This window comes from Hemitrygon akajei, chromosome 31 (assembly GCF_048418815.1).
Source record: "Hemitrygon akajei chromosome 31, sHemAka1.3, whole genome shotgun sequence".
Classification (NCBI taxonomy): Eukaryota; Metazoa; Chordata; class Chondrichthyes; order Myliobatiformes; family Dasyatidae; genus Hemitrygon; species Hemitrygon akajei.
Window position 1 is genome coordinate 7,759,567 of NC_133154.1, and position 23,315 is coordinate 7,782,881.

At 47.7% G+C, this 23,315-nt stretch overlaps 1 protein-coding gene across 1 annotated transcript in view; it reads right to left on the minus strand.

The window, feature by feature from the left end:
* Window positions 1–23,315, minus strand: part of LOC140719464 (SH3 domain-binding protein 1-like) — an 83,804-nt gene that overhangs the window by 31,709 nt on the left and 28,780 nt on the right. Inside the window, exons 4-11 of the mRNA XM_073034162.1 lie at window positions 18,666–18,742; window positions 13,562–13,673; window positions 12,217–12,293; window positions 8,287–8,404; window positions 5,113–5,181; window positions 4,474–4,564; window positions 4,020–4,147; window positions 1,074–1,185 (exon numbers count right to left, since the gene is read on the minus strand). Of these exons, the coding sequence (XP_072890263.1) occupies window positions 1,074–1,185; window positions 4,020–4,147; window positions 4,474–4,564; window positions 5,113–5,181; window positions 8,287–8,404; window positions 12,217–12,293; window positions 13,562–13,673; window positions 18,666–18,742 (784 nt within the window). The remainder of the gene's footprint in view (window positions 1–1,073; window positions 1,186–4,019; window positions 4,148–4,473; window positions 4,565–5,112; window positions 5,182–8,286; window positions 8,405–12,216; window positions 12,294–13,561; window positions 13,674–18,665; window positions 18,743–23,315) is intronic.

A 23,315-nucleotide genomic window follows, 5' to 3' on the forward strand; every position in this document is an offset into this window, starting at 1 on the left:
CTTTTTTGCTAAATGGAGAGTAAATGCAAAAGACTGACGTGCAAAGGGACTTGGGAGTCCCTGCGCAGGATTCCCTGAAGGTTAATTTGCAGATTGAGTCGGTGGTGAGGAAGGCAAATGTGATGTTAGCATTCATTTCAAGAGGACTAGAATATAAAAGCAAGGATGTAATATTGAGACTTTATAAAGCACTGGTGAGGCTTCACTTGGAGTGTTGTGAGCAGTTTTGGGCCCCTTATCTTAGAAAGGATGTGCTGAAATTGGAGAGGGTTCAAAGGAGGTTCATGAAAATGATTCCAGGATTGAATGTCTTGTCACATGAAGAGTGTTTGATGGCTCTGGGCCTGTATTCACTAGAATTCAGAAGAATGAGGGGTGACTTTATTGAAATCTATTGAATGGTGAAAGGCCTTGCTAGAGCGGATGTGGAGAGGGTGTTTCCTATGGTGGCAGAGTCCAAGATCAGAGGACACAGCCTCAGAATAGAGGGGTGTACTTTTAGAACGGAGGTGAGGAGGAATTTCTTTAGCCAGAGAGAATTAAATCTGGAACTATATGCCACAGGCAGCTGTGGAGGCCAAGTCTTTGTGTATGTTTGAGGCAGAGGTTGATAGATTCTTGATTGGTCAGGGCATGAAGGGATACAGGAGAAAGCAGGAGACTGGAGCTGAGAGGGAAAATGGATCAGCCATGATAAAATGGCAGAGCAGACATGATGGGGCCCAATGGCCTAATTCTGCTCCTATATTTTATGGTCTAAACACCAATGGACCATCATCCTGCATGTTTTTGGGTGTGTGAAGAAAGAGGATATTGCAGTCACAGGGACAACCACAGGCTGCACCCGAGGTCGGCATTGAACCTGGACTGAGGGAGTTTTGGGGCAGCAGCACTACCAGCTGCACCACTGCTCCGCCAGGCTTGCTGTGAGCGGCAACACTGTATGGCGGCGAGGGGCAGAAGGGTAATTTCTACACACCATCCCATCAAAAGTCTCCGACCAGTTACAGCAAGGCTACTGTAAGGTGCGTACAAAAGAACCCCACGAAATCTGTGCCGGGAAAAATTCTTACCCGCTACAGCGTGTGGGTCTGAATTAAACTCCTGCGGGTCGAAGGAGCCACTGTCCAGCGCAGATTTTAAACGCTTCAGAACAGAAGCTGCAGCTGCCAGTCGGAACAGGCCCTGCAGAAATTGGAAGAGCATTATGGCTTAATAATTCAGACTGGATCACTCATAAACAAAGATTAAAAAAAATTATCTTAGTGTATCACATTAGATAAAACAAGCAAAACTGCATGTTGTGTAGTCTTAATCACTTGCATGGTCTGTGCCTTCCCTTTTGGTGTCATACCTCAAACCGACCACCAGAGGGAGGCAGATGAGAAGGCCAACCCCTTCCCACTAACCTACCCATTAGGCTAATTATTAGTTCATTGTAATTACCTGTGCTTTGTTTGCAGCCAAAAATAAGCTGCTTATCTTTGCTTTTATCTTTGTTCGCTCTTGGAGTTATATTTTGTAAGTGAAATTTGTAGGAATCTCTAGTTTCTGGAACTATAGTTAATGTTCTTTTTCGGATTTTGACTTTGCCTGTGAGTTTTTTTAAGACACTCTGCTTGTACCTTGCCTGTTAAGGAATCCACTAAAGCCTCGTTGGATTCCTTCCTCTCATCTTGTGCGACTTCTCCCTGCAATTCGGTTCACCATCATTCAGTGTGAGGGAAGTTCAACTGAAGGTCAGCTGTGACATTTGAACTGCCATTCCTTCCTGATAACTATATGATATGAACTTCACATTTACACACAGACTCAACTAGTGTCACAACCACAGGCTCTGCTGTGGGAGGTCTGCGTTTCCTTGTGGGCAGGCTGTGCAACAGTTCTGGCAATTCCGCTCGTGAGTAACCAAGCTTGAGCGAATCATTGTTCCATTATGGTGGTATTTAACTCCCCTTTTTCTGCGCTCCAGTCTTGTTGACACTTGACCAAAAGCGCAGCGACATTTACGCTCCCTGCTTACCCTCTCCGGGAAAGCGGACTACCATTTTGACTGACACTGTGAAGGAGCTGTATTCGTTTAGTATTTGGTTATTCCTTACAGCTGCAGTGTTGGTGTTAACTTCCAGTTTGAGAGTTTTAGTTAACTGTCCTGTAGGCTGAGTGTTTATTGCATTCCTTTCAATTCTGCAACAATTCTCGTTAAAGTCAGTGAACTGTCGACCCGCTTCGTTGTCTCTCTCTGCACTTTTGCCATAACTGGACGTTTTGACAACTCGATCTTTCTTTGCATTTTCCTCAAAACTCACTATTTAATCTATAGATTAGCTTTATTTGTCACATATACATGGAAACGTAGAGTGAAATGCATCATTTTGCATCATGATAAATCAGCAAGCTATGTACTAGGGTGTCGCCATGCTTCCAGCACCTTAAATAGAAAAGTATGCATGATCCTGACTTGGAAATAAATTACTATTCCTATACCTTTGTTAGGTTGCAGAAACAGGCCATTTAGCCCATCTGGTCTGTGCCGAACCATTTAAATTGCCTACTCCCATCGATCTGTACTGGGACCATGACCCTCCAGACCCCTACCATCTGTGTACCCACCAAACTTTTCTTAAACGTTGAAATCAAGCTCACAAGCACCACTTGCGCTGGCAGCTCGTTCCACACTCTCACCGCCCTCTGAGTGAAGAAGTTTCCCTCAATGTCCCCTGAAATTTCTCATCTTTCACTCCGAACCCATGACCTCTGGTCCTAGTCCCACCCAACCTCGGTAGAAAAAGCTTGCTTGCATTTACCCTATCTATACCCCTCATAATTTTGTTTAACTCTATCAAATCTCCCCTCAATCTTCTACGCTTCAAGGAATAAAGTCCTAACCTACTCAATCTTTCCTTATATTTCAGGTCTTCCAGATTCGGTAACATCCCTGCAAATTTTCTCTGCACTCTTTCAACCTTATTTACATCTTTCCTGTAGGTAGGTGACCGACACTGCACACAATCCTCCAAATTAGGCCTCACCAATGTCTTAAACAACTTCAACACAACATCCCATCTCCTGTACTCAATACTTTGACTTATGAAGACCAACGTGCCAAAAGCTCTCTTTACAATCCCATCTACCCGAGACATGTTAAGCATTCTTGTTTCAATAATTCATGTATTATATGTAAAAATACATGAATCACGCATGTCATCATGCTACCATGTGATGCGTGAGCACCTCGCTTAAAGTTAACTCAAAGTTAGACTTACATTTTGGACTCCCGTGTCTTCTATTGAATTAGTTCAATGTTTTGAAGTCACAAAGCACAACGCCTCCCTAACTATTGTGGGAATACCACACCTCAAAGACAACAGAGGTTCAAAAAGGCGGCTAATCACCACCTTCTTAAAGACAAGGAGGGACGGACAATTAAACATTTGCCCCGCCTGCGAAGCCCACACCCCTTGAGTGAATTATTTAAAATAAACACTTCACTTTTACAAAATGCTGGAGGAACTCAGCAGGTCAGGCAGCATCTATGGAGAGGAATAAGCAGGCAATATTTCAGGCGGAGATCGTTCATCAGGACTGAGGAGGAAAGGGGGAAGAAGCCGGATTAAGAAGGTTGGGGGGAAGCAGTACAAGTGATGGGAAAAGCGAGGTGGAAGAAGTGAGTAGCTGGGAGGTGATAGTTTGAAGAGGAAAAGGGCTGAAGAGAAGGAGGAATCCGATGGGAGAGGAGAGTGGACCATGGGAGAAAGGGGAGGGGACCCGGGGGAGGTGAGGTGAAGAGAAGGCATGAGCAGGGAACCAGAACGGGGAATGGAAAGAAAAAGAGAGAGGGGAGAAATTACTAGAAGTTAGAGAAATTACTGTTCGTCCGGGAGGCCAGCCGCGTTCCTCCAGCAGATTGTGCGCGTCGCTCTGGATTTCCAGCATCTGCAGAATCTCTTGCTCTCTCCCCTCCCCACCCCCGTCTCATTCATTTCACTCTCTCACTCCTCACCCAGCCCTCATCCTACCTCTTCTTTCATCCCTTTCTCGAGCAGCATCATGACGCAGGCCTCGATGGGAAGGGCGATGTCCTGCCCGCGGCTCTCCAGGTGCTCCTCCAGCGGACGTCCGAAGGCGGGGTTCTTTGGGATGACAGCTTCTCACGGAGAACGGGCAGGGGGTTAAGGACACGGGGCAGAGGAAGGAGCCGTCATTGGCATGTGACTGACGGCCGGGGGCCAATAAACACCCTGTGCCATTCAGCTGTGCGGGCGTGTATGTACGAGAGTGTGTGTGTGTGTGTTTGTACGTGAGTGTTCAAGTACGCCTGTGTTTGTGCGTGCGCACGTTTGAAATAATGAACGCGAGCACAGAAAGTGGCCTCGTTTGACGGTTCGAGCCGAGTCTGGTACCGGCCCACGCTGGACACGGAGCAGCCGAGTCTGGTACCAGCCCACGCTGGACATGGAGCAGTCTACTGACCTGGTGTGTTGGTGCTGGTCTTCAGTGTCGGCAGTAGGGTGTCCAGAGCATTCAGTGACCTCCTGTGGTAATCCGCCTGGGCTTCCATCAGCTTCGAAAGTTGAAGAAAACGAAGTTACATTAACAGGACCTCGAACAGCGTAGAGATGAGCCCAACGCCATTACCGCGTCCGCGGCCCGAGTTCAATTCCCACCGCTGTCTGTGAGGAGTTCGCACGTATCCCTGTGACCGCACGGGTTTCCTCCGAGCGCTCCGGTTTCCTCTCACATTTCAGTTTCAGGCCCAGTAGGCCCGTACAGTCCAGTTACACCCACGTGGCCAACTAACCGATTAACCGGTATGCCTTTAAAAGGTGGGTGGAAACCGGAGCACCCGGAGGAAAGCCTCGGGGTCGGGGAGGGGCGTGGGGAACGTCCAATCTCCTTTCAGACAGCAGTGAAATGGAACCCCCATTGCTGACCCCCCAGCACTGAAATAGCGTTACCTCACCACTCCATCCCTCCCATCAACCCTGAAGTGATCGTTCATTGATAATTGTGCCGAGTCCAACCTCTCGGATGAAGAGGTAAAGCCCATCCCAGGAGTGTTTGACGTCGAGGGCCTGGACTCAGTGTTGGCGTTCCGTTTTTCTGGCTTACCAAGTAAAAGTAGTTGGAGTACTCCTCCTCTTTGCTGGCGAAGTGATACAGGTCAGCAGCGTACTCGTCCTGTAACGAGACGAAGGAAATAGATGCTAGCGATTCTACTTCACACCAGGAGAGAGTTTGCTGCCGGTGCTCGAGTTGGGGGACTCGGAATAAGGGCAGTGCTGCAGACAGACTGTAACGTCGAATCGGCGACCGTTTGCCGCCGCCCCCCCCTCGCTGTGGGAGGAGCGATGCCCCCCCTCCCTTGTCAGTGAGGGAGGGGGGAGCCTGAGGGAACTGTGGCCCCTCTTCGGGGGGCTTTGCTGTTGCTTATATGGTGAGGGGGAGGGCTGATGTTTTTCTAATGGAATTAGTGAGGGTGGGGGAAAGAGGGAGGGGTTGATGTTTTTTCTACTGCATGTGTCTGGGAGGGGGAGTGGGCTTCAGGGTTCTTCTGTTTTTTTCCCTGTCGTTTGTTCTTTGTGTTTTCTTTCTCTGTTTTGCGGATGCCTGTGAAGAGTAAGAATTTCAGGTTGTATACTGCGTGCGTTCTCTGATATTAAATGGGACCATGGAAGTGACTGGTTCGGAAGGTACTGACCGAGGGGTAACTGCAGGGCAATTTACAAAGACCAATTAACCAATCATCCGGCGTGTCTATGGGACTGCGGGAGGAAACCGGAGCACCCAGAGGAAACCCACACGGTCACGGGGAAGAGCGTACAAACTCCTTACAGGCAGCGGCAGGAATTAAGGCAGAGGTTGATAGGTTTTTGATTGGCGGGGGGGGGGGTGTTTAAGGGTTATGGGGGGGAAGGTGGTTGAAAACAAAACTGTCATGACTGAACAGTGGGGACTAGATGGGCAGAATGGCCTAATTCTCCTCTCATACGTTACGGTTGTACGGTGTTATATGGTGTTAAAGGGGTGGAGAGAAATACGGAGAGAGGGAATGGGACAGACGGGCTACTCTGCTGGGGGCCAGTATGGGCATGGAGGGGCGAGTGGCCTGTGTTGTAGTGAGTAACGTTGGGTCACATTTCCTGGGATTCAGGGGACAGAAAGCTGATCTAAAAGAAATCTCCTTTCTTGCCGGGGCGTTGCATTGCAAGCATGTGTAGCTCGGGTGGTTGATGGTCAGATTGAGTTGTTCTTGGCAATTTATTTGCAAACGTTTTGTCACCATGCGAGGAAACATCGTCAGTGTGCTGTTAACTGTGGTGTGGCCCATACAGACTTTACAATCAGCTGATTGGACGTCATTTCCGAAACTCAAGTCCTGGAAACTTGGTTTTCAGAAACGCAATTCCCAGAAGCATGATTTTCTACGAATAATTCTGTAAACAATTATCAAAACACGTAGACCCTGATCTGTTTATGAGCCACTGAGGGCAAAATTCCAGACCACACAACACACGAAGTTCGCCCAAAAACCAATCAGCGACAAGATTTCCTCCCCACATCACAACTGAGGTTCTGTCATGACGTCCAATCAGCTGACGGGTAAGTACATAAAGGCCAAGCACTCACGATGTCTCCTTGCATGGAGACGAAACATATGCAAGGAATTTGCCAAGATTGGAGAACAACTCAACCCAACCGTTGCTAGGCAATGCTATCACGGTGCCGGCGAACTGGGTTCAATTCCCACCGCTGTCTGTTGAGGAATTTCAAATCATAAAAACAAGGACATTTTGCAGATGCTGGAAATCTAAAACAACAGTGAAAAAAAATGTTCCAGCTCCTCCAATATTTTGTGTGCGTTGTAAGAAGAATAGACATTCTCCCAGTGACCACATGGGTTTCCTCCGGGTGCTCTGGTTTCCTCCCACATTCCAAAGATGTATGGGTTAGTAGGTTAATTGGTCAGTAATTGGACGGCATGGCCTCGTTGTTACAGTAGCACGTTTCTAAAGATTCAAGATTGTTCAATGTCATTTCCAGTACACAAAGTGTAAAGGAGAACGAAAGAATTGTTACTTTGGATCTGGTGCAACACAAGAAACACACACTCACACACAAACACTCACACTCACTCACACTCACACAAACACACTCATACACACAAACACTCACACTCACACACACACACACACTCACACACTCACACAAACACACTCACACACACAAACACTCACACTCACTCACACACACACACACACACAAACACTCACACACACACACACACAAACACTCACACACACACACACACAAACACAAACACTCACACACAAACACTTACACTCACTCACACAAACACTCACTCACACACACAAACACTCACACAAACACACACAAAAAAGATAAAGAACACTATAATAATAAAAAAACACAGTAAATATAAATACATAAGATAGCTTACATAAATAAATTGATTATATGTCTACAAAGTGACACCAGGCTGAACATAAGGTGACTGACGGGAAATAATAAAGTAGTGGTGGAGTCAGTGGGTGGAGGTGTTGATCAGCCTCACTGCTTGGGGAAAGGAACTGGTTTTGAGTCTGGCGTAGCCTCCTCCATGAGCAGGGTGAGTGGAATAAAGAAATAAAACTCAATGCACAAAAGCATGTAGACATGGTCAAAAGGTTCAGTGGGGAAGAATGGGGAAGAAATGTGATCGAAGTGACTTTGACTGTGGAATGACTGTTGGTGCCAGATGGGGTGGTTTGAGTATCTCAGAAACTGCTGATCTCCTGGGATTTTCACACACAAGTCTCTAGAGTTTACAGAGAACGGTGTGAGAAGCAAAAAATAATGTCCAGTGAGTGGCAGTTCTGTGGGTGAAAACACTTTGTTAACGTGAGAGATCAGAGGAGAACGGGCAGACTGGTTCAAGCAGACAGGAAGGTGATAGTAACTTGAACAACTACACATTGCAACAGTGGCGTGCAGAAGAGCATCTCTGAACACACAACATGTCAGAACTTGAACTGAACCGGCTACAGTAGCAGAAAGCCATGTACGTGCGGTCAGTGGCCACTTTATTAGGTACAGGGGGTGCCTGACAGAATGTAGCCACTGAGTATATACCCGGGTCTCCACTTTCAGGGAGCTACGGACCAACACCCCAACTTTGCCATACATCAGTATTCCTAAGGTCCCTGAGCGTATGTAGCTTGTTTGTGTTTCTGTTAAGAGGACACGGTTCATTTTATCCCCGCCTCTGACGTGCTCCCCATGCACCTTAGATAGCTCGACTCTTCTCCAGATTTCCTCCACCTCTTCTTTGAGGAGGTCCACCTTCGTTGTCTGAGACTGAGCGGCCGCTCCTGCGTTGGTCGACTTGGTCGCCTGCGACAGCCTAGGAAGCAAAGAGTGGGAGTCAACGGGACCTTTTCAGAATGGCAGGCAGTGACTAGTGGGGTACCGCAAGGCTCAGTGCTGGGACCCCAGTTGTTTACAATATATGTTAATGATTTAGACGAGGGAATTAAATGCAGCATCTCCAAGTTTGCGGATGACACGAAGCTGGGCAGCGGTGTTAGCTGTGAGGAGGATGCTAAGAGGATGCAGGGTGACTTGGATAGGTTAGGTGAGTGGGCAAATTCATGGCAGATGCAATTTAATGTGGATAAATGTGAGGTTATCCACTTTGAACAGGAAAGAACAGGAAAACAGATTATTATTTGAACGGTGGCCGATTAGGAAAAGGGGAGATGCAACGAGACCTGGGTGTCATTGTACACCAGTCATTGAAGGTGGGCATGCAGGTACAGCAGGCGGTGAAAAAGGCAAATGGTATGTTGGCATTCATAGCAAAAGGATTTGAGTACAGGAGCAGGGAGGTTCTACTGCAGTTGTACAAGGCCTTGGTGAGACTGCACCTAGAATATTGTGTGCAGTTTTGGTCCCCTAATCTGAGGAAAGACATTCTTGCCATAGAGGGAGTACAGAGAAAGTTCACCAGATTGATTCCTGGGATGGCAGGATTTCATATGAAGAAAGACTGGATCAACTAGGCTTATACTCACTGGAATTTAGAAGATTGAAGGGGGATCTTATTGAAATGTATAAAATTCTAAAGGGATTGGACAGGCTGAATGCAGGAAGATTGTTTCCGATGTTGGGGAAGTCCAGAACAAGGGGTCACAGTTTAAGGATAAAGGGGAAGCCTTTTAGGACTGAGATGAGGAAAAATTTCTTCACACAGAGAGTGGAGAATCTGTGGAATTCTCTGCCACAGGAAACAGTTGAGGCCGGTTCATTGGCTATATTTAAGAGGAAGTTAGATATGGCCCTTGTGGCTAAAGGGATCAGGGGGTATGGAGAGAAAGCAGGTACAGGGTTCTGAGTTGGATGATCAGCCATGATCATACTGAATGGTGGTGCAGGCTCGAAGGGCCGAATGGCCTACTCCTGCACCTATTTTCTATGTTTCTATGAAAGAGAGAATGACCACAAGCAGCTTGAGGTTGGGTGGAAGACGGCCCAGTATCCACATCCATAATCAAACACGTTTCAATGTGAGAACAGCCCTCAAGCCTGGGGTAAACTGCGCGCAATAGAGCTCCCTAATCGGAGGGTTAAACGGAATACACTTGCCATTCCATTCCTCAACCTGCCTGCAATAATCCTGATCCAAGCTCAAATAATGATTTAACTGGGGGGGGGGGGCAGAAATAAACTTCATTCTGTCCAGCATGCGTGTGTGTGTGTGTGTGTGTGTGTGTGTGTGTGTGTGTGTGTGTGTGTGTGTGTGTGTGTGTGTGTGTGTGAGTGTGTGTGTGTGTGCGCGTGTGTGCGTGTGTGTGTGTGTGTGTGTGTGTAAGTGAGTGTGTGCGTGTGAGTGTGTGTGTGTGTGTAAGTGAGTGTGTGCGTGTGAGTGTGTGTGTGTGTGTGTGTGTGTGTGCGTGCATGCGTGTGTGTGTGCGTGTGTGTGTGTGTCTTGGCGCCTGTGATTTGGTGCTTGTGAAGTTGTTTCCTCTGATTCCGCGCCAGTGTCTGCATGCCCGCGTTTCCATGCCAGCGTCTCAGTGCCCGCGTTTCCGTGACCGCATTTCCGTGCCAGTGACTCCGTGTCTGCGTTTCTGTGCCAGCGACTCTGTGCCCGCGTTTCCGTGCCAGTGTCTCCGTGCCCACGTTTCTGTGCCAACGTTTCCGTGCCAGTGACTCTGTGCCAGTGTTTCCGTGCCCACGTTTCCGTGCCCACGTTTCTGTGCCCACGTTTCCGTGCCAGCGACTCTGTGCTCGCGTTTCCGTGCCAGTGTCTCCGTGCCCACGTTTCTGTGCCCACGTTTCCGTGCCAGTGTCTCTGTGCTTATTCTACTGTACCGGAGGTTCTCTGTGCATGAGGACTTGTGGCCCTCTATGAGGGTGTTTCTGTACTGTGCTCATGTTGCTCTATGACCTTCCCTCTCTGCGTGTGCTCCTCTCTGTGTGTTTTTCTGTATATGTCTGTTCTCTCTCTCTCTCTCTCTCTGAGTTGTGGCGTGTTTCTATGCGTGCGCACGTGCAGATAGACATTAAAATCAGGATCAGAACGAACCGTTACTTGGATAAAAATTTGGAAAGGCCAATATGGATGTAAATGGTCAGGGTCGGGTGGTAATTTCACAGATTTGTCTTTTTTTTTAAAAACAAGGCCAAGTTGCTCAACACTGAACCCAGCACGGATGGAAAGCAAGCAAGGAGCCAGCCCGATCTGAAGTCAGGACCTTTTGCTTCAAAGTCCAGTGTTGATGCCACTACACCACCAGCTGACTAGCTAGGCTGACTGGCCAAATTGAAAATCTTGTCCGACCAACTCTTTTTAGTGAGTGCCACAGAGAAAGCAGACAATGACTCTGAAATGTATGTAGGTTTAGCAAAGGGCACCAGTAAGTTATTTCACAATGGTCTATTGCAAAACATCAGTGAAAGTGGCACTGATTGTAGCAAGGCCAAAATACAGACCCTGGGACGAAGGAGTCACTTTTCACAAGGGAGAAAGATGTTCCCCAAGGACAGCACCGCTCAGTTGAAAATTCAAACCCTGAATCAGAAGCACAAATTCTAAATTGGGAGATGCTGTTAACTCAAAATAGAGCTGCCACAACTACAGGAGGACTTTAACAAACTGGCAAAATGGGCAATTAATTGGCACATTGACTCAGATAAATGCAGTGTAATGTTGCATTTTTCTAGAACGGTGGGAGTTGAAATGGCGTAGAGCAGGTGCTGCCAACCTGGGGTCCACGGACCCTTTGATTAATGGGAGGAATCCATGGAATAAGAAAGGTTAGGAACCCTGGCCTAGAGGGATGATTACAGTCCGTGGCATCTTTATTAGGTACACAGGCTCATTAATGCAAATATCTAATCAGCCAATCACGTGGCAGCAACTCAATGCATAAAAGCATGCAGACATGGTCAAGAAGTTCAGTTGTTGTTCAGACCAAACATCAGAATGGGGAAGAAATGTGATCTAAGTGACTTTGACCGTGGAATGATTGTTGGTGCCAGACAGGGTGGTTTGAGTATCTCAGAAGCTGCTGATCTCCTGGCATTTTCGTGCACAACAGTCTCTAGATTTTACAGAGAATGGCGTGAAAAACACATGCAGTGAGTGGTTGTTCTGTGGGTGAAAACACCTTGTTAGCGAGAGAGAGGTCAGAGGAGAATGGCCAAGCTGACAGGAAGGTGACAGTAATTCAAATAACCACACGTTACAACAGTGGTGTGCACAACAACATCTCTGAATGCACAACACGTCAAACCTTGAAGTGGATGGGCTTCAGCAGCCGAAGACCATGAACACACACTCAGTGGCCACTCTATTAGATACAGGAGGTACCTAATAAAGTGGCCGCTGAGTGTACACCAGTGTGGCGCGTGGCCGAGTGGTTAAGGCGCTGGACTAGCGATCTGTAGGTCATGAGTTCGAGCCCCGGCCGAGGCAGCGTGTTGTGTCGTTGAGCCAGGCACTTAACCACACATTGCTCCAGTCCGCCCAGCTGAAAATGGGTACCTGCAAAACGCTGGGGGTTAACCTCATGATAGACCGGTGGGGAGGGGGGGGGAGAGGCTCGTACTCTCAGTCGCTTCACGCCACGGAAACCGGCATAAGCACTGGCTTTAACTGAGTGTACACCAGTCACCGGAAATGGCTGAGTGTTGGGCTCTGCCCTCACTTACCGATTCTTTGCTGCTGTCCAGTCCTGCGTCAGCTTGGCGAGCTGCTTCTTGTGTTTGAGAATGTTGGGAAGCTCCTCCTGTTTCGCAAGAGAAAGCGAGGTTAGGTCGGGTGGGAGTATGTCTGGGAAGTGACTGGCCCCATTGGTTTCGCTTCCCAACAACCCTGACTCCCATCGGGGCCTCCCCGGCCCCACACTCCTCAGGGACCTTCCTCCTCGCCCAACACGTCAATCCAACGGGGAATCAATAACAGATGAACACAGAGTGGGTCAGGCAGCATCTATGGAAGGAGGAGAGTTAATGCTTCACATCGAAGCTTCTCTGTCTGAAATGCCAAGGAGTGGCCGAGAAGGTGGGGGGGAGGGGTTGAAAGGCCGCGGGCTTAGCATAAGGGTACATTGTAGAGGACATCTAGTTTTTGGGGGTGGGGGGTGAGAGGGATAGAGACAGAGAGATCCACTCAGTACAGAGTGACCACAAACCACTCAATGTGACACCACATCTCTAAAGGACATACCTGTCTCAATTGACCTAGGCCCGTTCTGCCTGAGACAGTGACGAGAATCCCAGAGTAACAGAACGCTCCTCTGCCCAGCTCGGAGTAACCCCGAGCTCGTTCTCTCTCTCAGCAGAGCAACCGCCAACCCACCCCCCAACCCCTCCGCTCGAGTGCCCGCCAACTCTGCAACGTGGAATTTTATTTTACTTTCTTTCGCGATAGAGCGCGGAACAGCCCTTCTGGCCTCCTGAGCTGGGTTGCCCAGCAACCCATCGGTTTACCTCTAGCCTAATCACCGGACAATTTACAATGACCACAAACTGGCACATCTTTGGACTGTGGGAGGAAACCAGAGCACCCTGAGGAAACCCACGCACATGTGCTCGGGAAAAACGTACGAACTTGCTGCAGAGAACGCCGCAACTGAATTTCAAAATCTGATACCCGGAACTGTATCAGCATCGCCCGGGGCCTACATACAATTCCATAAGGACACGGAGCTAACTCCTGGGAATTTTGAATGCACCCTTGGGATAATTCAGTTCACGGAGAAATAGCTTGTGAACCGACTATATATAGAACCATTTCCACACTCCCCTCATGGGTAGTGTGTGGAACTGACAGTTACACATCGTTAAGGGGAGCCGTTCCAGAGAATGACTGCACACAGCAACAGCGGCCTGCGGAGAACTTGAACCAGCCTGGAACAAATCAATCTGATACCCTTCTGTGCAAATGACCGGCACTTTGGAAGTGCCCGCTGTGCGTTAATTAGCTAGACACTGTCGGGACGGGAATGGGAATTGAAATGTTTGGCCACACCCCGTGACTGTCTTATTCCCTCACCTCGGATAACTTAATGAGAGGGTCCAGGATTTCTTTCTCCAGATGGAGTTCGTGTTCAACGTGCACCTTCGCCAAAGTACCTTCCACGTAGCAGCACACCTCCAACATTTTCCTGCGGGAGAGTCCAGGTAGAGTGAGAAGCAAAGAGAGCAGGTGAGAACCTGGGTCCAGGAAGGCAGGGTGTATCATGTCAGAAGCCCATTCCGAGACTCTCTCTGATGGGGCTACTAGGTGAATTAAATTGACTTTATTTCTTACATCCTTCACATACATGAGTAAAAAATCTTTACATCTCCAGCTAAACATGCAATGTGCAGTCGTAGTAACTTATAATAAATAGAACAGACAATGTAATATAGAGTACATTCAAATCAATTCATCAGGCTGATGGGCCTGGTGGAAGGAGCTGTCCTGGAGCCTGTTGGTCCTGGCTTTTATGCTGCGGTACCGCTTCCCAGATGGTAGCAGCTGGAATAGGTTGTGTTTGGAATGGCTTAGGTCCCTAGTGATCCTATGGGCTCCTGTTATACACCTGACCTTGTAAGTGTCCTGAATCATGGGAAGTTCACAACTACAGATGTGCTGGGCTGTCCGCACCACTCTCTGCAGAGTCCTGCGATTGAGGGAGGTACAGTTCCCATACCAGGCAGTGATGCAGCCACTCAGGATGCTCTCAATTGTGCCCCTACAGAAAGTTCTTAAGATTTGGGGCCCAAATCTTCCTCAACCGTCTGAGGTGAAAGAGGTGCTGTTGTGCCTTTTTCACCCCACAGCTGGTGTGTACAGTGGTAAGTGGACTAAACATTGAGAATCAGAATCAGGTTTAATACCTTTGGCGTAAGTCGCTAAATGATTGCATTGCGACTGCAGTGTATTGCAATACATAGTAACAAAAATAACTATGTATTTTAATTATATTATCAGGATGGCACGGTAATGTAGTGGGTAGCAGTGCCAGTGACCTGGGTTCAATTCCCACTGCTGCCTGTAAGGAGTTTGTACGTTCCCTCTGTGACCACGTTGGTTTCCTCCGGGTGCTCTGGTTTCCTCCCACAGTTCCAAGACATCTCAGTTGGTAGATCAATTGGTCATTGTAAATCGTCCTGTGATTAAGGTTAAATTGGTGGGATGGTGAGTGGTTTGGCTGGAAGGGCCTAAAAATAAAAAATATATACAGATCTGTGCAAAAGTCTTCGACATATATAGAGTTAGGGTGACTAAGAACTTTGCACGGGCGAAGGGGAAGGTGTTGTTACTCCATACCATCAGACGAGCATCTACACTCCGTCCGCCAGAGAAAGCAGGATCTCCCAGTGGCCACCCATTTTAATTCCACTTCCCATTCCGATGTGGCCATCTACTGTTGTGATGAGGCCATACTCGGGTTGGAGAAACAACACCTTATATTCTGTTTGGGTAGCCTGCAACCTGATGGCATGAACATCGTTATCTCAAACTTCTGGTAATGGTCCCCCCCCCCAACTTCCCCCCTTCACCATTTCCCATCCCTTTTCCCTCTCTCGCCTCATCTCCTTTCCTGTCCGTCGCCTCCCCCTGGCGCTCCTCACTCCCCCCCCTTTTCTTTCTCCCATGGCCTTCTGTCTCTGTCGCCAACCAACTTCCCAGCTCTTTACTTCAACCCTCCCCCTTCAGGTTTCACCCATCACCCTGTGTTTCTCTCCCCCCCTTCCCCACCTTTTAAATCCGCTCCTCAGCTTTTCCTCCTCCAGTCCTGCCGAAGGGTTTCGGCCCAAAATGCTGGCTGTACTTTTCTCCCCATAGATGCTGCCTGACCTGCTGAGTTGCACGGACAGGTCACTGGAAATGTGAGGTATCGGTTCCCCTCAGTACAAGGCTTCCCTGATAAACATAGAAACATAGAAAACCTACAGCACAATACAGGCTCTTCGGCCCACAAAGTTGTGCTGAACGTGTCCTTAGCTTAGAAATTATCTACAGTTACCCATAGCCCTCTATTTTCCTAAGCTCCATGTACTTAACCAAAATTCTCTTAAAAGACCCTATCATATCCGCCTCCACCACTGTTGCCAGCAGCCCATTCCACGCACTCACCACTCTCTGAGTAAAGAACTTACCCCTGACATCTCCTCTGTACCTACTCCCCAGCACCTTAAACCTGTGTCCTCTTGTGGCAACCATTTCAGACCCGGGAAAAAGCCTCTGACTATCCACACGATCAATGTCTCTCATCATCTTATACACCTCTATCAGGTCACCTCTCATCTTCCGTCGCTCCAAGGAGAAAAGGCCGAGTTCACTCAACCTATTTTCATAAGGCATGCTCCCCAATCCAGGCAACATCCTTGTAAATCTCCTCTGCACCCTTTCTATGGCTTCCACATCCTTCCTGCAGTGAGTGGACCAGAATTTATATTTTATTTTATTTATTTACTTACAAGTTTAGTGTGGAGCAGGCAACCCAGTAATTTTAACCCTAGACTAATCACAGGAGAATATCTCATGACCGATTCATCTTTGGGCTGCGGGAGGAACCGCAGAACCTGGAGGAAACCCAAGCACAGAGGGGGAAGTATGAGCTTTCTTACAGAGGACGTTGGAATTGAACTCCGACATCCCGAGCTGTAACAGCATCACGCCAACCGCTATGCTACCATGGCAACCCTATTCAGCGACGAGTCTCCGAGCGCACCTTCTAGTGGGTTGTGGTAGGACACACCATCCAGGAGGAACTGACAATTCCCTGAAAGGCTGAGGCCAACAGACGTGAAAAGTCAAACGCTGAGCACCTGCCCATCAGCAGATGATGGCTACAATGGGAAGAGGCGCCGGACTTTGAACGGGAGCAGGTACCTTAGCGGAATCTCTCATTGCCTCCTTAGAAATAAAGTGAAAACGGCATTGACTGGTGATAGAACGGGAGGTTCCACTTGGCTCATTACCGCGTGGTGGGCTATTGTTGATTGTGGCAGCCCGCAGGCATAGTGGCTATCATAACGCTTCCCAGGACCAGTGATCAGAAGATCCAGGTTCAATTCCAATCCCCACCGCTGTCTTTGAGGAGTTTGCACGTTCTCCCCTCGACTCCTTGATTTCCTCTGGGTGCCCTGGTTTCCTCCCACACTCCACCGACGGCGGTTGTGGGCAGTGTGACGACACCCGTGGACTGGCCCAGCGTAGTGTTGGTCAACACACTTCACTGCGCGTTTCAAAGTACTTGTAACGAGTTAATGGTTTCATGAAACTTGAGGCTTGTTGTGTGACTTTGTGGAAGATGTGGCAAGGCAGGGGTTGAAGACAACAAGCCAGGCGACGATGGCTAGAGACCTGAGAGAAGGGAAACCAGGAGCAGGAGGACCCCAGAGGTCCACGAGCCAGTCCTCATCGGGGGATCAGAGGTGGAGAGGGTCAGCAATCTAAAATTCTTCAGTGTTGTCATTTCAGTGGATCGGGTCCTTAAAGCAAGTGTGATTATGAAGAAAGCACAGCAACTCCACTACTTCCCTAGAAGTTTGAGGAGATTCAGCATATCTGAACTCTTGACAAACTTCTATAGACGTGTGGTGGACAGCATATTGACCGGCTGCATCACAGCCTGGTGTGGAAACACCGATGCCCTTGCACAGAGAATCCTGCAAAAGTAGTGGATACGGCCCAGTCCACCACGGGTAAAGCCCTCCCTACCACTGAGCACATCTACACAGAGTGGTGTTGCAGGAAAGCAGCGTCCGTCATCAGGGACCCCCACCACCCAGACCATGCTGCTGCCATCAGGAAGAAGGTACAAGAGCTTCAGGAACAGTTATTACCCCTCTACCATCAGGCTCTTGAACCGGAGGGGATAACTTCACTTTCCCCATCACTGAACTGTTCCCACAACTTATGGACTCACTTCCAATGACTCTTCATCTCATGTTCTGGATACTTATTGCTTATTTATTATTACTGATTTTCTTTTGTATTTGCAGTTAATTGTCTTTTGCACACTGGCTAGTTGTTCTGTTGGATGTAGCCTTTCACTGATTCATTCTATCATGTGTCTCGGATTTACTGTGTATGCCTGCAAGAAACGAATATCAAAGAAATGAATATCAAGGTTGTGTATGGTGCCAAGCGTGCACCTTGACAGTAAATTTGCTTTGAATTTTGAACTTTGAATGAAGTCTGCTGGGGCCAAATTTGCTTACTGCAGACGGAGAGGTGAGACCGGGTTTGGCATTGTGGACAAAAATCGAGAAGAACACAGTTATGGGAGCTGGGGACAGATGAGGCAGGAATAATGGAAGGACGTGAACTACACCCAACAACTAAGGTTGTCAGCTTAAAGTTTCAATCAATAAACAATCAATTGTCTTTACTAACACCAAAATATCGTCAGTTGTCAGCTTAAAGTTTCGATTGATTCAGTGTCTGCATTATTATTTTTCGTGTGGCTGTATTTGACTGATACTGTGTCTTGCTGTCTCATACGTGCTGAGTGTGACTGTCGGTGTTGTGTTTTGTACCTTGACCCTGGGGGAATGCTCTCTCAGCTGTGTTCATGTGTGGTTGAATGACAATTAAAATTGAATCGAACACCTCTATTGCAAATGTCGGTTTATCTTTTGCAAGTAAGAAAATCCAACGTACACAATCTGAAATAATCAATACCCGTAACTGATAAGCCAGTTCTCTATAAAGATTGTAGTTCTCGGTTCAGAATTCAGAACAGTGTGGGTGACAGGGGTTGTGCTGTTCTCCCTGCGCACAAGTAAAGTGACGTATGTTTGAGTGGTAAGAGCATTCCGTTATTTTATTCTGTTTTGCTCCTGCCCTTTCTCTGTGACCCTAACACTTTATTCTGCATTCCGTTACTGCCTCAGTGTCAACGTGGTGAAATGATTAGTATGAGCGGCACGTAAAGCAAGGACTTTCACTGCACCTCGGTATATGTAACAATAATAAACCTCAGATCTCATTAACATGACTGCGTCACCCTCAGACCAATCAGCCATTTTGATGTTATTTCCGTAACTATTTTCCCTCTGGTCATTCTCCACACCTCGCGGGGCATGTTTGGAACATTCCTGTCCCTCGTCCCGGCCACGTCTAGACTTCCACCTTTAACGGGCGGCTTCTGACTCACCGAATGAAGGACTCGCTGTCCAGCTCTCTACTGCTTTCTGCCATACACTGTGACAACACCATCAGCGGCATCTTTTTCTGCAGAACAAGAAACAGTTATTGTAGGCGTTGCCGAAGGGAAGAGTGTGATACAATCAGTGGCCATTTCATTAGGTACACCTGCTCATTAATGCAAATATCTAATCAGCCAATCACGTGGCAGCAACTCAATGCATAAAAGCATGCAGACATGGTCAAGAGGTTCAGTTGTTGTCCAGACCAAACATCAGGATGGGGAAGAAATGCGACTTTAACTGTGGAATAATAGTTGGTGGCAGATGGGGAGGCTTGAGTATCTCGAAAACTGCTGATTTCCTGGGATTTTCACATAGAACAGTCTCTAAAGCAAGCAGTTCCCGACCTTTTTTTTTTATACCATAGACCAACGCCATTACGCAAGGGGTCTAGGGACCCCGGGTTGGAATCTCCTTCAGTAGAGTTTACAGAGAATGGTATGACAAACAAAAAAAAATCCAGCGAACGACACATTGTGAGCCAAAGGCCTGTTTCTGTGCCGTACTGTTCAATGAAAATGCCTTTGTCAAGGAGAGAGAGGTCAGAGGTGAATGGTCAGACTAGTTCAAGGGCCAAGACAGTAGTCACTCAAATAACTGGACGTTAAAACAGTGGTGTGCAGAAGAGCATCTCTGAATGCACAACACGTCGAGCCTTGAAGTGGATGGGTTCCAGCAGCAGAAGACCGCACTGGGGTCCACTTCTGTGGCTAATAAAGTGGCCACTGAGTGCAAGGTGATGGCGGGGAGGGAGAGGGTAGTCACCGTGAACCAAGTAGGACTTCAGGAACATCGGAAGGATGCACACCTAAACAGTGAATAACAGGCTTAGGAAGATGCACTCCTTTTTATGCCAAGCGTGACCTCACCCATCTTATCCTCCCTACACTTTCGTCACCTTCCCTCCCTCCAGACACTACCACTCACCTACACAACAGAGGCGATTTACAGCCATTCCCCAATTTGTACGTCTTTGAGATGTGGAAGGAAACAGGGATAACCAGAGGGAAACCCCCCCGGGAAGGCATGCAGAGTCCACACAGTCGGCGGACCCCCGCCGCTGTCCGTAAGGAGTTTGTACGCTCTCCGCGTGACCGCCTGGGTTTCCTGCCGCAGTGTAAGAGACGCCCAGGTTTGGGTTAGTCCGTTGTGGGAACGCCATGTCGGTGCCAGGAGCATGTCGAAACTTGCCGGCTGCCTCCCAGCACAGCGTTGCAATTCCATAGATTACGGGTTAGGACGAGTAAGCTCTGGGTACCTTTCACTGCACGCTCTGACATACAATAACGTTGACCTTCTCTTTAAAATCGTAAAGGTGGCAGCTCCACCCGAGGGAAGAGAAGGTGAACTGAAGGGTCAAGTAGACGGTGGTAGGGACAGTGGAAACGTGTATGCCGGGGTGTGAATACAGGCAAGGTCGGGGGGTAAGTTAATTCTCAGCATGACTGGCAGCTTCTGGGGATGGGGTAAACAATCACATTTCAGGCTGACAACTCTCCATTGGCGCTGGGAATAGATACTTGCAGCAGATTCTCACTTTCGGCGACTCTTTACAACACATCTTCACCGTATTATTTTCATCTGCCATTTCTCGAAGACGCAACAGGTTCTACAGACGCTGGAAATCCAGAGCAACACACGCAAAATGCTGGCGGAACCCAGCAGGTCAGGCAGCATCTTTGGAGGGGAATGAACAGCCGGCGTTTCGGGATGAGAGTGGAAAGAAAGGGGAAGAAGCCTCTGTCTCACCTGCCAACACAGATGCCTTGTGCAGGAAGGCACAGAGTCGAATGTACTTCCTAAGAAGGTTGGCGTCATTCAATGTCTGTAGTGAGATGCTGAAGATGTTCTATAGGTCAGTTGTGGAGAGCGCCCTCTTCTTTGTGGTGGCGTGTTGGGGAGGAAGCATTAAGAAGAGGGACGCCTCACGTCTTAATAAGCTGGTAAGGAAGGCGGGCTCTGTCGTGGGCAAAGTACTGGAGGGTTTAACATCGGTAGCTGAGCGAAGGGCGCTGAGTAGGCTACGGTCAATTATGGATAACTCTGAACATCCTCTACATAGCACCATCCAGAGACAGAGAAGCAGTTTCAGCGACAGGTTACTATCGATGCAATGCTCCTCAGACAGGTTGAAGAGGTCAATACTCCCCAATGCCATTAGGCTTTACAATTCTACCGCCAGGACTTAAGAACTTTTTAAAAGCTATCATTAATGCTTTTTGAGATGGTGATTTAGATGCATATCATATTTTTTTTACTGAGTTAAGTATTGTATGTAATTAGTTTTGCTACAACAAGTGTATGGGACATTGGAAAAAAGTTGAATTTCCCCATGGGGATGAATAAAGTATCTATCTATCTATCTATCTATCTATCTATCTTATTCTGGCGTCTACTCTTAGCAGTCACCTATTCACCAAATTGCCATCAGGAAGATGCTACAAGTCCATCACCACCGGGACTACACATCATCTCTGAAGCACCTTTCCTGTAGCTGTCCAGCTTCTCAAAACTCACTCAGGTGTAATACCTGAACTGTCCCTGCACAACACTTGTTAAATGGATTTTTCCTGATCTCCTTGTCCTGGTGATAATTATTGAGTCTGTTTCTATGTATTTTCCATTGTTGGGAATCAGTTTTTTATACTTTTAAAAGATATTAGTTGAATTAATGATTTAAATTGGAATTGCAGTTTACTAACTCATATTTTTCACAATATGTGGTGTTTGCCTCCACCTACTGGTGGAAGAGTGGTATAGCAGTTACATAACGGTTTACCCTTTGAAGTGTTGGCACATGAGACATTTACTGTAACTGTGTGTCTTTTAATCGGCCCTTTGCTTATCTCAGGAATTTGCCTTGGCTTTGGTTAAAAGCGCCAGTCTCTGAAAAAATTGCCATCTTGTCTTTGTCTTAAGTTTCTTCTCTTTAGTTTCATGTGTTCTGTACCTGTTTTTTTCCCTTTAAACGTCAAATAAACAATCGTGAAGCGGTAAGTTTTTGCTCCTCCTTGGACTCTTATTAAAAAAAAAACCTGGGGATGGAAAACCGGGGCCTGTAGAGTCAGAGAGAAGTACAACATAGAAACACACCATTCAGCCCATCTAATCCATGCCAAACCATTTAAACTGCCCACTCCCATCAACCTGCACCAGAACCAAAGCCCTCCATACTACCACCCCCCCCCATCCATGTACCCATCCAAACTACTCAAACATCGAAATCGAGCTCGAATGCACCACTTGTGCCGGCAGCTCATTCCACACTCTCACCACCTTCTGAGTGATAACTTAAACTTCTCACCTTTCATCCTTAACCCATGACCTCTGGTTGAGGTCCCACCTAACCTCAGGTGGAACAAGCCTGCTTGCATTTACCCCATCTGTACCCCTCAGAATTATGTATACTCGCTGGAGTTCAGAAGAATGGGGGAGATTCTCATTGAAATATGACTAGTATTGAAATGCCTAGATGGAGTGGATCCTCTAAGAGGCCCACAACCTTGTTGTAGGGTTTGGAGGCTCGCGTGCCTCAATGACCCGGAGAGCTATGTTGGCCGGAGTCAGGGCTTTATGCTTTGACTCTTCATGGGGTCACCCATGCCAAACAGGTCAAAGGGTAGAGGCCAGACTGAGTGTTGTCCACCGGTCCTCCAGCTTCGGGGTTCAGCTCAGGGCTAACAACCCTGACTGATAAAATAGAATTGTTATGGAAACAGCAATTAAAAATCCTTCTACATCTGTGTGCGATGGTATAGGACAGAGAGAGACGGAGGGCCTTCATTACTGCCCCAAATGCCAGCGGTGTAACTAACTAACTAACTGGATCGAGTGAATGTTTTCTGTAGTGAGGGAGTCTGCAACCAAACGGCACAGCCTCAGAATAGAGGGCCGTCCATTTAGAATACAGATGAGGAGTAATTTCTTTAGCCAGAGGATGGTAAATCTATTGAATTTATTGCCACAGATGGCTCTGGAGGTCAAGTCATTGGGTACATTTAGAACAGCAGTTGGTAGATTCTCGATTAGTAAGGGTGTCAAAGGTTAGAGGGAGAAGGCAAGAGAATGGGGTTGAGAGGGATAATAAATCAGCCATGATAAATAGCAGATCAGACTCAATGGGACAAATGACCTAATTCTGCTCCCATGTCTATTCCATTTGTATCCAATAAATTAGCAACACTAGCCATGAATATCTTAATGATTATGATTTAAGTCACAATTCTATTTATCACACGTTCGTTGAAATAGTTCAGTATGGACTAGATGGGCGGAAGGGCCTGTTTCTGTGCTGTACTTTTCTGTGACTTCATGACACATACAGTATGGTGAAACACATCGTTTGCGCTAAGAACACACCAGAGGATGCGCTGGAGGCAGCCCGCAGGGTGTTGCCACATGTTCCGGAGCAAACATAGTGTGCTCACAATGCTTGGCAGAGCAACAAAGAACACAGCAAGCAACAAGACAAACCCAATTTCCACAGACACGCACACACTCACTCCTCTCATCTCAAGACAGGCCATCGTCTTCAGCCTCCAGCCTACTTGGATTCACGCTTGGACACGCAGACGCTGGGCTGTCTAGCCTCTGGGGTT